The sequence below is a fragment of the Ovis canadensis genome, chromosome 15 (genome assembly GCF_042477335.2).
Source record: "Ovis canadensis isolate MfBH-ARS-UI-01 breed Bighorn chromosome 15, ARS-UI_OviCan_v2, whole genome shotgun sequence".
NCBI classification, from domain to species: domain Eukaryota; kingdom Metazoa; phylum Chordata; class Mammalia; order Artiodactyla; family Bovidae; genus Ovis; species Ovis canadensis.
The window spans coordinates 90497330-90511510 of NC_091259.1; the positions used below are offsets into that span (position 1 = coordinate 90497330).

Below are 14181 nucleotides of genomic sequence, written 5' to 3' on the forward strand. Positions count from 1 at the left end.
GAGAGAGCTCGCTCTCGGCAACAGTGAAGCATGAGCTGCGGGCTGGATGTGGGCAAGAGCAACAGAAAGGAGGCCAATAGTCTTTGCAGTGGCATAAAATGAGGCCAAAAATGTAGACTGGAACCAGGTCGGGCCGATCCTTGTGGCCATAAAAGGAATGTGGAGCTTTAATACTAGAGCAAGGTTAGCAAGACCTGAAGACTTGTTATCTCTAAGATATTATGTCCCCTGAGTGGGTAATGAGCCCAAGGATGATACGAGCGGATCTGGGAGAGTCAGCTGGGAGGAGGCTGCAGGATTCCAGAACTCTCTGAGCAGCAGCAAAGATAAAGGTGGACGGCTTCGGGAATGACCTGGAAGTAGAGATAGCCCGATCGGTGAGCCGAGCTGGGAGGTGAAGCCGAAGGAGGTACCAGAGGTGACATTCCGATCCCTACATGTCTTCTCAAGGTCCTTGACTCCAAGGCCCAATATCCCCAAAGTGGAAAACCAGTTCCTATCGCAGAGGTTCTCATTACTGGACCCCACCCTGGGGGACACGGGTCTCATTGTTTCTCTGTGGTTCGAAGCTCTCTGCGCTTCCCGGGAGCTCAGTGGTAAGGGCTCCACCTGCAATGCGGAAGTTGCTGTTGTTCAGCCACCCAGTCATGTCCGACTCTTTGTGACCCCACGGACTGCGGCACGCCAGGCCTCCCGGGCCCTCACTATCTCCTGCAGTTTGCCCAAGTTCACACCCATTGCACCGGTGATGCCATCCAGCCATCTCATCCTCTGATGCCCTCTTCTCTAGGAGACGTTCATTCAATCCCTGGGTTGGGAAGATCCCCTGGAGAAAGAAGTGGCAACCCATCCAATATTCTGGCCTGGAGAATCCTGTGGAGAGAGGAGCCTGGCGGGCTACAGTCCATGGAGTCCCAGAGAGTCGGACACGACTGAGCCGCTAAACGCCAGCTAGGCCCTTTGTGTTTCGTATAAGTAAGTGGGTGAGATAACACTAGATTCCAGGCCCCGCACTCACTCAGAGCAGACAGAGCTCACCTTCACTGTTCCAGGCCCGGAGCCCAAGACTGTCTTTCCTTTGGAGCCCAGCGGGGGGGTACCTTTTGGACCTTACTCTGGCAGAGCCCTTGCTGAGTGCCAAGCACAGCCGGTGTGGGGCTTACTTCAGGGCCCAGTGTCCTTTCCTGACGGAAGAGACCAGACGCGGAAGGGTCTGGGAGGGTCACAGGCATGTCGGTTACGATACAGTCTCCAGAGGAAGTCATCCTGTAGGGCAGTCGAACCCATGGCCGCTGCTGACGCTCCTCTCTCCTCCCTCACAGTTCATCGTCACAGGGTGCCTCACAGGAGCCAGCAGCAATGACAAGTGCATGGTAAGTCGCCGCGAGGCTTCTGTGCAGCTCGAAACTGTCTGCTTCCTTTAGACCACCTTTGGGCAGGAAGCCCCGGTAATAAAGGGCCTTCCAGGAGGGTCTTTGTGCGCCAAGTGTGCAGGTCAGGCCCCTGCTGTCTGGCAGCGTGAGCCGTGCACCCTTCCCCGGGTGCCATCGCCTTGGCCGAGTCACCCAAAGGGGCTGCTTACTAAAGACCACCCTGCATCCCTCTGGCTCAGCAGTGCTTAACTGGGAGTAGTTTTGTGCCTCCCCCGGCTCCACCCCCAGGAGTATTAGACAAAGCCTGAAGACGCTTTTGTTTTTTTCCTGGCTGCCAAGCGCAGAGAGCAGGATTCTAGTTCCTGACCAGGGATGGAACCCACACCCCCTGTGGTGGAAGCGTGCAGGCCTAACCACTGGACCGCCAGGGAAGCCCCGCGCTGAGGACGTTTCTGATTGTCACAAGCAGGGCTGGTAGGGTGAGGAGCACTGCTGTCATCTGGTGGGTAGAGACCGGGGAGGTTTCTAAACATTTTAAAATACAAAGGACAGTAAAAGAAAAAGAAAAACACGGTATCTGGCTCCAAATATTTATTGTGTCAAGGTGTATAAACCCTACGGTAACCAAAATCGATCCCAGGGTGCCAGTTATGACACCCCCACCCCAACAACGGGCTCCCCAGGTGGCGCAGTGGTAGAGAATCCGCCTGCCGGTGCAGGGGATGTGGGTTCAAGCCCTGGGTCGGGAAGGTCCCCTGGAGGAGGAAATGGCAGCCTGCTCCAGTATTCTTGCCTGGAAAATCCCACGGACAGAGGAACCTCGCAGGCAGTCCATAGGGTCACAGGAGTCAGACGTGACTGAGTGACTGAGCGCATGCACCCACACGCACACACACGCACGCGTGCACACACACAGACACACGCGCACACACACGCGTGTACACACACAGACACACACACGTGCGTACACACATGCGCACACACGCACACACACGTGCACACACAGACACACACGCGTGTACACACACGTGCACACACACGCACACACACACGCGCGCGTGCACACACAGACACGCACGTGCACACACACGTGCACACGCGCGCACACACACGTGCACACACGTACGTGCACACACAGACACGCGCACACACACGTGCACACACACACACACGCCAGTGACGGCAGACCCTCTCCCTGGGGTCTGCCCAAAGTCGCAGGAAAGAGTCTGGCACTGATGCTGATTGTTCTAGGGCTGAATCCAGGCCACTACTCATCGCCATGTCAAATCTGAAGGATTATTTTGAGGATTTAATAAGACACCACATATAAGACAGGATGAAACTTAAATGTTTACATGCCCTCTAACCAGTCTGATTTTTTTAAGGCCCTGGAGAAGCAGACCGTCTCTCAAAGCCATTTTTACCCTTTCGTTACGGTCCTCTGCCAATACCCCCTAGAGAGAGCTACAAACCACAGGGGCTTCTAGCCGGGACGACGGCCTCCGTCTCTCCGCCTGTGGAGACAGATACAGACAATGCAGCTGAAGCCTCAGCTCTCATTCTTCTCTCCGCACTGCCTTCCCTTTGGAGCTGAGGAGTGTACCGAGGATAAGGCAGGCCTGCGTCACGGGAACAGCAGCGCTAACCTGGGCAGTGTACGATCTGACCCCAGCATCCTACTCACCTGTGACGTGGGGATAAAGGGGGTTTGCCAACATTGTAAAACTGTCATGAGGACAAGAGGAGACTAAGGCTGTGCACGCTCTTTGTAAACTGTAAAGCAGAAGACACCCGAGGGGTTGTTGAGCTAGAGGTGTTAGTCCATGAAATGTCCTCTGGGAGCCAAAACAGAGCCTTGAAGGGACTAAAAGACTTAGGGCTGAACGAGACGATATATCCGTGTGCCTCTGGGTATTTTCTGCCAAAATCCCTGTGGGCAGAAAAAGATCTGTGTTTGGGGCAAACGTTAAAATCATAGGTGTGTTTCCAAGTTACACTGCAGACAGTCAGAAGTCCTCCCGGATAGGACAGGGTGTGCAAATGTCTAAATGTGTCGCTGCACTTCCCACCGCAGCATCGTAACACAGTCGAGCATAGTAACCATCCACGGAACTGAGATGTGAGACTTTTCTGTTTTTCTTTTAAAAGAGGACTATTCATACTGGGATTAGGTAATGAATAACACCTCTCTTCCTTCAAAGGAACTCAAGAGTTATATAACAAAACAAAACTAAAAAAAAAAAAAAGGAAGTAAAGGGAATAGGAAATTGGTGGGGCTCTCTGAACTTTTAATAGCTTGGAGGTTCAAAAAGTGAGAGCAAAAGGAAGGAAACCATTAAATCTCAGTCCAAGTTCGTTGCCATCTGTAAAGATGTTATTGATTTGGCTGGCTTACAGCTTGAATCCTCAAGGGGGTGATGTAAGCCACGTGAAGGCAGGACCTCATCTTCCATGTTTACCTTTGTGAATCACGGGCTTAATGCAGCACCTGACACGTAGCTGACCTACATGAAATATCTATTCACATAAACAAGCAGATGTGCCCTACAGTTAGGTGACACCACTCTCACTCGTAAAAGCAGAAATGGAAATTACAAGAGATCTGTTGATGTGTGTAGAGTCCCAGTTCGCTAGGTCTGAAAAATCAGTTCTAATTACAAGGCCAAGCTATTCTCTAACGCACAGTTTTGCTTATAGATTCTGAAAGATGACACATTATGATAGAAAGAACGTTTTGTCTAGCATTAACCACAGAGCACCCCAGGGGCTTCCTAGATGGCGCGGTGGTGAAGAATCCGCCTGCCACTGCAGGAGGCAAAAGAGACGCAGGTTAAATCCCTGGGTCAGGAAGATGCCCTGGAGTAGGAAATAGCAACCCATTCCGGTACCATTGCCTGGAAAACTCCCATGGACAGAGGAGTCTGGTGGGCTGCAGTCCATGGGGCTGCAAAGAGCCGGACCCAGCTGAACATGCACAACCACGGAGCGCCCCTGCTTTCCCGGATTGCTTCCTCAGCTCCCTGCTGCTGCCGCTGCTGCTGAGTCGCTTCAGTCAGTCCGACTCTGTGCGACCCTATACATGGCGGCCCCCCAGGCTCCCCGGTCCCTGGGATTCTCCAGGCAAGAACACGGGAGTGGGTTGCCATTTCCTTCTCCAATGCATGAACGTGAAAAGTGAAAGTGAACTCGCTCAGTCGTGTCCAACTCTTAGCGACCCCATGGACTGCAGCCCACCAGGCTCCTCTGTGCGTGGGATTCTCCAGGCAAGAGCACTGGAGTGGGGCGCCATTGCCTTCTCTGTTCTTAGCTCGCTGGCTCATTCTAAAACGTGGCCTGGCTTATGACTTTGATGAATTCAGGATACTGATGGAGCAACTCCTTCCCGAGGGTTATCTGGAAAGATAAAAGCACGAGGAAATTCTCTCAAAGTGTTTATTTATTTTGTTGTTATTTTTAAAACTATTTTCCAGGGACAAGGTGTCACGAGCCTGAATGTTATCAGCTCCCTGGTCTCACTGGCTGGAATCATTTTCACCATCATCAGCTACAGATACCAACACAAGTACTGCCAAGGGCCTTCCCTTGAAGGAATATGTGTGATAGGCAGAGTCCTTTACAATGTAAGTGGTTTCATTCTGGGCGATGAATCCGTATCGACTTGTGTGAGCAATCTTCGTGATGCGTCGACACGTAGCTCCTATAATCGAGGCTGCCTCAGCATTTGAGCTCACTGTTGAAAAGAGCCAGTGAGACCCAAGAGCCACAGAGTCTAGATTTGACTCCTGGTTTTCTCACTTATCAGCTTGTGACCTTAGCCTAGTATTGTGTCTTCTCCAAGCCTCCATTTTCCTCATTTGAAAAATGAAGACAGTAAGATCGCCCACTGGTGTGCTGTGACGATTACTTACACAAGAGCGTGACTAGGCACAGTGCGAGGGGCCAGTAGGCTCCAGCTCGTCCTATCAGCATCGACGGGGCTTGGATTCAATTTTACCTCATCAGTCTCATTAAGGAATAGACTGGTCTAAAAAGTTTGCTCAGTTCAGTTCAGTCGCTCAGTCGTGTCCGACTCTTTGCCACCCCATGAATCACAGCACCCCAGGCCTCCCTGTCCATCACCATCTCCCGGAGTTCACTCAGACTCACGTCCATCGAGTCTGTGATGCCAGCCAGCCATCTCATCCTCTGTCATCCCCTTCTCCTCCTGCCCCCAACCCCTCCCAGCATCAGAGTCTTTTCCAATGAGTCAACTTTTCACATGAGGTGGCCAAAGTACTGGAGTTTCAGCTTTAGCATCCTTCCTTCCAAAGAAATCCCAGGGTTGATCTCCTTCAGAATGGACTGGTTGGATCTCCTTGCAGTCCAAGGGACTCTCAAGAGTCTTCTCCAACACCACAGGTCAAAAGCATCAATTCTTTGGCGCTCAGTCTTCTTCATAGTCCAACTCTCACATCCATACATGACTACTGGAAAAACCATAGCCTTGACTAGATGGACATTTGTTGGCAAAGTAATGTCTCTGCTTTTGAATATACTATCTAGGTTGGTCATAACTTTCCTTCCAAGGAGTAAGCGTCTTTTAATTTCATGGCTGCAATCACCATTGGCAGTGATTTTGGAGCTCCAAAAATAAAGTCTGACACTGTTTCTACTGTTTCCCCATCTATTTCCCATTAAGTGATGGGACCAGATGCCATGAACTTAGTTTTCTGAATGTTGAGCTTTAAGCCAGCTTTTTCACTCTCCTCTTTGACTTTCATCAAGAGGCTTTTTAGTTCCTCTTCACTTTCTGCCATAAGGGTGGTGTCATCTGCATATCTGAGGTGATTGATATTTCTCCCGGCAATCTTGATTCCAGCTTGTGTTTCTTCCAGTCCAGCATTTCTCATGATGTACTCTGCATAGAAGTTAAATAAGCAGGGTGACAATATACAGCCTTGACGCACTCCTTTTCCTATTTGGAACCAGTCTGTTGTTCCATGTCCAGTTCTAACTGTTGCTTCCTGACCTGCATACAGGTTTCTCAAGAGGCAGGTCAGGTGGTCTGGTATTCCCATCTCTTTCAGAATTTTCCACAGTTTATTGTGATCCACACAGTCAAAGGCTTTGGCATAGTCAATAAACCAGAAATGGATGTTTTTCTGGAACTCTCTTGCTTTTTCAATGATCCAGCGGATATTGGCAATTTGATCTCTGGTTCCTCTGCCTTTTCAAAAACCAGCTTGAACATCTGGAAGTTCACGGTTCCCGTATTGCTGAAGCCTGGCTTGGAGAATTTTGAGCATTACTTTACTAGCATGTGAGATGAGTGCAATTGTGCAGTAGTTTGAGCATTCTTTGGCATTGCCTTTCTTTGGGATTGGAATGAAAACTGACCTTTTCCAGTCCTGTGGCCACTGCTGAGTTTTCCACATTTGCTGGCATATTGAGTGTGGCACTTTCACAACATCATCTTTCAGGATCTGAAATAGCTCAACTGAAATTCCATCACCTCCACTAGCTTTGTTCGTAATGATGCTTCCTTAAGGCCCACTTGGCTTCACATTCCAGGATGTCTGGCTCTAGACAAGTGATCACACCATCATGATTATCTTGATTGTGAAGACCTTTTTTGTACAGTTCTTCTGTGTATTCTTGCCACCTCTTCTTAATATCTTCTGCTTCTGTTAGGTCCACATCATTTCTATCCTTTATCGAGCCCATCTTTGCATGAAAAAGTTTGCTCAGTTAATGCTAAATATAGTTGGAGAAAGTGTCTAAGGCACTTAATAAAGTGTTTTTTAAAATAATTTTAGAACATAAATCATTATATAGAGAGTTTTACACGTTACAAGAGATGAACCATATTTTCTTTACCAGAAAACCACAGGGGCTATTTTAAGTATTAATCTGATAAGTATTCAATGACATTATTTTTATGCTTATCAGCAATTCCAAAAGGCCTTTATTTCTACTCTCTAAGCAAATCTTGGGCTTTCATTCAATTCCAATCAGTCAAATATTGAAGGCTTTTGTCTTTAAATGCTAATGAGATTTGACTTGGGTGGAGAGAAATGAAGTGGGAACATGGGAAATTGTCTCCTCGATAAAGAAGGAAAACAGCTATCAGTTACTGAATACAAGGTCTCGTTTCACCCTCGTGATTACCCATTAAAGTGAGCCTAGTACACTCTGATATGTTCCGAAATAAATTACAGAATTAGACTCATAAACGGTTACTAAGGAAAGTCAGAAAACAATGTAAGAGGCAAAATCCTGATTGGACCAAGAAAGTAACGCTCCATTATTAGCCGTATCCCTTTTCCTGGTAGCCAGGAGGCCACCACCGTGCATGACGTTAACAAACACTGGGAAGAAACTGTCTTCTGAGGTTAAATCCCCAGATGAACGGAACCCTGCTCCTGCCCGGCAGAGACGTACATCAGAGGATTAGCCAGCCCCTGCATCCAGAATCCAGGAGACTCTGTTCCAAGACCTCCTATGTTCATCACTCCACAATCCCTTGTTGAACACAACCCAAAGGTCGAAAACAAACTAAAAAGGTCCAGGCACAGTGGGCTTTACATGTCTCTTGGACTGACTTCTGCCCCAAACACCAGCCCATTGTCTACATTGCAGCTACAGTCGTCACTTAAAATGCACACCTGAACAGAGTTGCTCAGTGCTGCTGCTGCTGCTGCTAAGTCGCTTCAGGCGTGGCTTCCTGTTAAACACAGAATTTAGACCCAAGTTTTAAAAGGTTTGTAAGACTCTAACATGTCTCTCTGGCCTAACTTTCTAGCGTTATTCCAGGCCTTTATCCTCACTGCTTGCACCCCCCTCCACCTCCAGAATTTTCTAGTTTTCTAGACTACTTTTTCTTTCTTCCAATATTCCTCAGCCCAGCACCTATCTTTTCCCACCCACCCGCTGCACTCCTCCTCATTCTGTAAGCTCAAACATCATGTCTTTAAGGGGGTCCTTCCCGGTCACACCTCCTCCCATCCCAGGGCAGGTCTCCCGTTATATTAATAGTAGTGCCTTGCCCCCAGTGTTTTTTCATAGCAGTTATCATAATTTAGTGACGCAAATAATTGCCTAATTATTTGTCACTGTCTGCCTCCCTTACAATGATGGAAGTTCCACAAAGACCAAGGTCAGACCATCTTGTTCACCAGCTGAAGCCGGTAAATTCACAGTGAAAGTGAAAGTCACTCAGTCGTGTCCAGCTCTTTGCGACCCCATGAACTATACAGTCCATGGAATTCTCCAGGCCAGAATACTGGAGTGGGTAGCCTTTCCACTGCATATATTGTGGTTTTCTGGGAAAAAAAAGAAAAAGGAGAATATTCACACTTTTGGCTGTGTTGCAGGGAAATAAAAATTGAGACAGACTCTTGTCCACGGTTAAGTGTGTAACATTGGACCCAACTGCAGTCAGCTCCTCTTGTTCCCAAAGGCTACACTTTTTGGCTGTTCCCTGCCGCTTCTCCCTGCTTTAAGGCAGCTAAACTTCACCTTAAAGCAGAGGGCGCGAAATGGCCACTTACGCCAAACCCAAAGTGCGCTCCATTTGGTTCACAGAAGTGAACAAATAACTGGGAAGTTTCACATTAGCAGTGTGTCTGTACAGCTGCCTTAGGGAAGAAAAGAACGCGAGGCGTCAAGGTTCCCATATTCCCGCACGGCAACTATTGCCGGGGACTGAGTGACGGACACTAAGGGATGTATCTGCTCTCGCTTTTCTCCCCTCCTGTCTCACCCGCCTGAGACGGCTGTGTGGGGCCTCTTCGGCACTGGAGCTCACTATCCCTGCCTATCAGAAAGACATACGTGGGATGAAAGCGTTCAATCACTGACGGTTCCAGATGCGTCTAAGACATGGGCCCCAGGCTTGGTCACACCGTGTAGCTGGCCCTGGGTTTGTATCTTTAAAATGGTACGGCTTTCATTCCAAATGCCGTATACTTATCTTCGTTATTTACAGGGAATCTTGTCGGTCTTACTGATCATCAGCATAGCAGAGCTCAGCATCGCTGTGACCATCGCCTCCTTTAGAAGCAACTGCTGGGCAAATTCAAACGAGGTGAGCTCAGTGATGTTTGTGAGTATGGATTCCTACTGGGACACGTCAAGGTGACCTCTAGCCTATTAAGTGAGCAGAGCTCTATTCTCAGGGGCTGAATTACAATTTCTAAGTTTAGGAAGATCAAGGAGGGAAAAACTTAAAGCTGGTGGTTCACTCCACGCTTGGAGACAAACCATGTTGCTTTTTATTCCCCTATCTGCTATCCATAGTCATGTCTGTTCAGACATAACTCCTTATCTCCCTGTCCAAATATACGAAAAACAAGACTAAAAGGGGATTCATATTATTGAAACATGAGGCGCTTATACCTGGGCCATAAAGCTCTGTGAAACAACCCCCTCGACAGAGAGGAAGAAACCGTTTAAATGATACCAATGTAATGAGTCGTCACTCAGCCGTGGCCGACTCTTTGTGACCCCATGGACTGTACCCACCAGGCTCCTCTGCCCATGGGATTTTCCAGGGAGGAGTACTGGAGTGGGGTGCCATTTCTTTCTCCAGGGGATCTTCCCGACCCAGGGATCGAACCCAGGTCTCCCGGATGGCAAGCAGATGCTTTACCCTCTAAGCCGCCAGGAAGCCCTAGAGATACCAAGAGTATTTGTAATGACCACTGTAGCTTACATTTATTGAATGTTCACTATGCTAGTTATTGCTATAATCACCTAACACAACTTAATCTTACTTAAGTTATTAAAGCATCTTTATTTCACATATGAAAGAAATTAATAATCTAATTGCGGGTTCCTCATATGTGATGAGGCACTTTTGCTGTTTCAAAGATTCTCCGCCTTTGGCTTTCGACAGTTTAATTGCAATGTGCTTTGGTGTGTGTCCCTTTGAATTTATCCTGTTTGAAGTTCATTGAGCTTCTTAGATTTGTAGACAAATATTCTTCACCAGATTTGGTAAATTTTCAGTCGCTATTTCTCTGAATATTATTTTTGCCTCTTTCTCTTTCTCTTCCGAGATCTCAGCGACGCGTGTGTTGGTCCGCTTGCTCATAGCTCACGGGTCCCGTAGGCGCTGTTTGCTTCTCTTAGCTATTTCCTCTTTCTGTTCCTCAGACCCAATAATTTCAATCGTCCTATCTTCAGGTTCATTGGTTGTTTCTCCTGCCTGCTCAGATCAACTTCTGAACCCCTCTGGTGTGCATTTTTATTAAGTTTCTCACATCTAGAAATTATTTTGGTTCTGTTTTATAATTTATATCTATTTATATCTTCATTTTGTCCATATATCATTTTGCTGTGTTTGCACATGATTTTCTTCAGCTCTTTCAGGGCCTTAGAGTTGCTTTGAAGTCTTTGTCTAGTGTATCTGAAGTCTGGGCTTTCTCAGGTACAGTTTCTGCTCATTTAGTTAGCTCAGTCAGTAAGGAGTCCATCCACCTGCAAGGCAGGATGCCGGGCTTTGATCCCTGGGTTGGGAAGATCCCTGCAGAAGGAACTGGCAACCCACTCCGGTATTCTTGCCTAGAGACTCCCACAGGCAGAGGAGCCTGGTGGGCCACAGTCCACAGGGTTGCAAGAGTCGGACATGACTTAGTGGCTGAACAGCCACCACCCCTGAGTAAACTGCATTTTCTGTTTCATTGTAGACCTTGAGGTTTATTTTGTATCTGAATCTTATAATGCATGAACTCTCGAAATCAGACGCTCCCTTTTCCTCTGGGATTTCTCAGGGAGAGGGCTTGTTTGTTTTTATTGCCACAGAGCGTCTCTGTGCCAGAGAACAGCCTGAGATGAAAGCTTAAGAGCTCCTCAGGACTTTTCTCAGCATGCATCTTTTCCCGGGCCTATATGCTGGGCTGCTACATTCTCACATATACATAATTGTTTCTGAACATCAAATCAAAACAAAAATAGTTGAAGATAGGGATAGCTTCCCTCAAAGCTGCCTCAGCCAATATGGATTAAAACAGTGGCATCCAGCCTCGGCACTTGCACCTCAGTGATGAGAAGCACTGACCTACAATTAAAACACGGAAACCTATGTTTGGGAGACAAGGTCCCTATTGCCCATCCTGACTCCAGCAGGTCACAGCAGGGACGTGGGTGGCCGTCTCCCAGAGACGATGAGTGGTCACTGCTGCTCTGAAGGCTGAAACTGACTGACGTAACTTGCCAGCTTAGCAGCCCAGAGGCCCTTGGAAGCTTCACGTGTTCAAACAGACTCCAGAATTTCAAAACGGTTGCTTCAGTGTCTGCCAGTATGATTACTGCGTAGATGAGTAGACAGATTCCAGGAGTTTCCTATTCTGCCTTCCTCCCTGTGATCCCTCTAGAGTAATTCCTAAAATCAAGTAGTGTATGTCTTCTTTGTTCTTTTTCAAAGTACTTTTTGGCTGTTCTAGCTGTTCAAGATTTCCGTATTTGTTTTAGGAACTATCAGTTCCTGTAAAAACCTTCCTGGGATTTTGATTGGAGCTCTATTGAACCTATAAATGATCTGGAGGAAATTGCTTGCTCATCATATTTAGTCTTCTTATCGATGTCTGTGATATGCTTATATTTTCTTATATCTCCTTTCATTTCTCTGAGCAACAGTTTGTGGTTTTCAGTGTATAAATCTTATGCATATTTTGTTAAATTCACCCCTAAGTATTCCATGTTTTTTCTTGCTATTTTACATGGAATTTAAAGTTTTTACTTGCCAGATGTCCATTCCTAGAAAGAGAAATGCAGTTATTTTTCTATATTGATATGCTATGAACTTAGAAAACTTACTAACTCTAGTAGCTTTTTATTGATTTCCTAGAATTTTCCAGATAGACATCTATTTTCCCAGTAAAGACACTTTTATTTACAAATTTTATTCCTTATTTTTCTTGATTTACTGAACTGTGTAGAGCCTCCTGGACAGTTTTCCTTTCTTTTTTGAGTGCTGAGCATACACAACCATGCCTTGCTCCCAATCTTAGGGTAAAAAAATATTACAGTTTACCCTTAAATATGATGTTACCCTATAGGGTTTTCATGGACTAAACTTACCCTAGTTTGCAAAGACTCTTTTATTATAAATGAGTATAATGTAAAGTTTCAACTCATATGTAACACTTTTGTTATCTGAGCCCAAATACCTGATGCATTGCTCTTTTCTTGGTACAAGTACAGAAGATTATAAAACTCTGGGAGCAATATTAAAACAAATTGCTCACACTGAATAACTATCCAGTTTAATTCTATGAACAGAGCTTTGTAATTGCGCTGCAATATGCAAGCTACAACAGAAGATTTAAAGATATTATGTAATATGCACCCTGATCTCAACAAGAGGAAAAGGAAGTGAACTCTTGATATTTCCTGCGCCCTCCACCGTGCCCACCACGGCGCGTGAAAGCATCATTTCCTATAGTCTTCCGTCGTAACCACTCTGAAGTAAGGTATAGCTGAAGTGGCTCTTGCAAGGAAGCGCAGGTTAGCATGGTTAGGCAGGAAAGCACAGGGCCTGCAATTCTACTTCAGCGTATGAATCCAAGTTCACAAGGTAACAGCTCTTGACACTGGTTGGATCACTCAAACTCTCTCTCTGAACCTAGCTCTTTAAGTCATAAAACAAGGATAACAACCTCATACAGATGTCATAACAACTAGCTAACATGACTTTGGAGCCTTGCTTAGCACCTGGTAATCTCAGTTATCATTAGGGATGCTGCTGCTGCTGCTAAGTCACTTCAGTCGTGTCCGACTCTGTGAGACCCCATAGACACAGCCCACCAGGCTTCGCTGTCCCTGAGATTCTCCAGGCAAGAACACTGGAGTGGGTTGCCATTTCCTTCTCCAATGCATGAAAGTGAAAAGTGAAAGTGAAATCGCTCAGTCGTGTCTGACTCTTCACGACCCCAAGGACTGGAGCCTACCAGGCTCCTCTGTCCATGGGATTTTCCAGGCAAGAGTACCAGAGTGGGTTGCCATTGCCTTCTCCACATTAGGGATGAGTAAACTTGTTAAAATCATAGCACTTAAATAAAGCTAGATAACCTATAATTCATGGCTCCAAACTGCTCTTTTAACAGACGAATGAATTATAACTCAAATGAAATGGAAGTTTGGGAATAAGTAAAAACTTAGACATCTCCCTTAAAGCACCATTTGTCTTCACATAAATGCCCTCCAACGAGGATGACGTGCAGGTGTGGAAACAAATTGGAAGAGTGGGGAACGGTAATGTGAGAGTGTGGAGAGCCACATTTTCAGCCTGTCGTCCATCCACTGGGTGACCACGATTAGGTCATTTAATCACTTAGAGGTCCAGTTGCTTCATCAGATAGAGACAGTAGTCTCTCTGGCCCTACAGATGACCTCAGAAAAGGGCACAGGCTGACGAAACCCAGAAGGCTGGTCTGTAATGACAACCCCTCTCAAATGAAGTAAGTTGTGAGGAGTGGGAAGCGCTGGCTACAGGTTGTATCAAACGCTGTCCCTTAGCTGTTTAAGAACGACAATAGATCTTACTTGTCCGTAATGAAACTGAAAGGGTTACTTGCTCAGTCGTGTCTGACTCTCTGCGATCACATGCACTGAAGCCCGCCAGGTTCCTCTGTCCATGGAATTCTCCAGGCAAGAACAGGCGTGGGTTACCATTCCCTTCTCCAGGGGATCTTCCCAACCCAGGTATCAAACCTGAGTCCCCTTCGCTGAAGGCAGATTCTTTACCGTCTGAGTCGCCAGGGAAGCCTATATGGAAAGTCTGAATTTCCTAGACTAACGTCTTAACCCTTTTAGGCTTCTATTAAAA

The 14181-nt window shown here is 46.7% G+C and overlaps 1 protein-coding gene across 1 annotated transcript in view; it reads left to right on the plus strand.

The window, feature by feature from the left end:
- LOC138420274 (membrane-spanning 4-domains subfamily A member 6D-like) overlaps positions 1-14181 on the plus strand; it is a 51160-nt gene that overhangs the window by 4915 nt on the left and 32064 nt on the right. The window contains exons 3-5 of the mRNA XM_069553376.1: positions 1323-1373; positions 4844-4993; positions 9340-9438. Coding sequence (XP_069409477.1) covers positions 1323-1373; positions 4844-4993; positions 9340-9438 — 300 coding nt within the window. The remainder of the gene's footprint in view (positions 1-1322; positions 1374-4843; positions 4994-9339; positions 9439-14181) is intronic.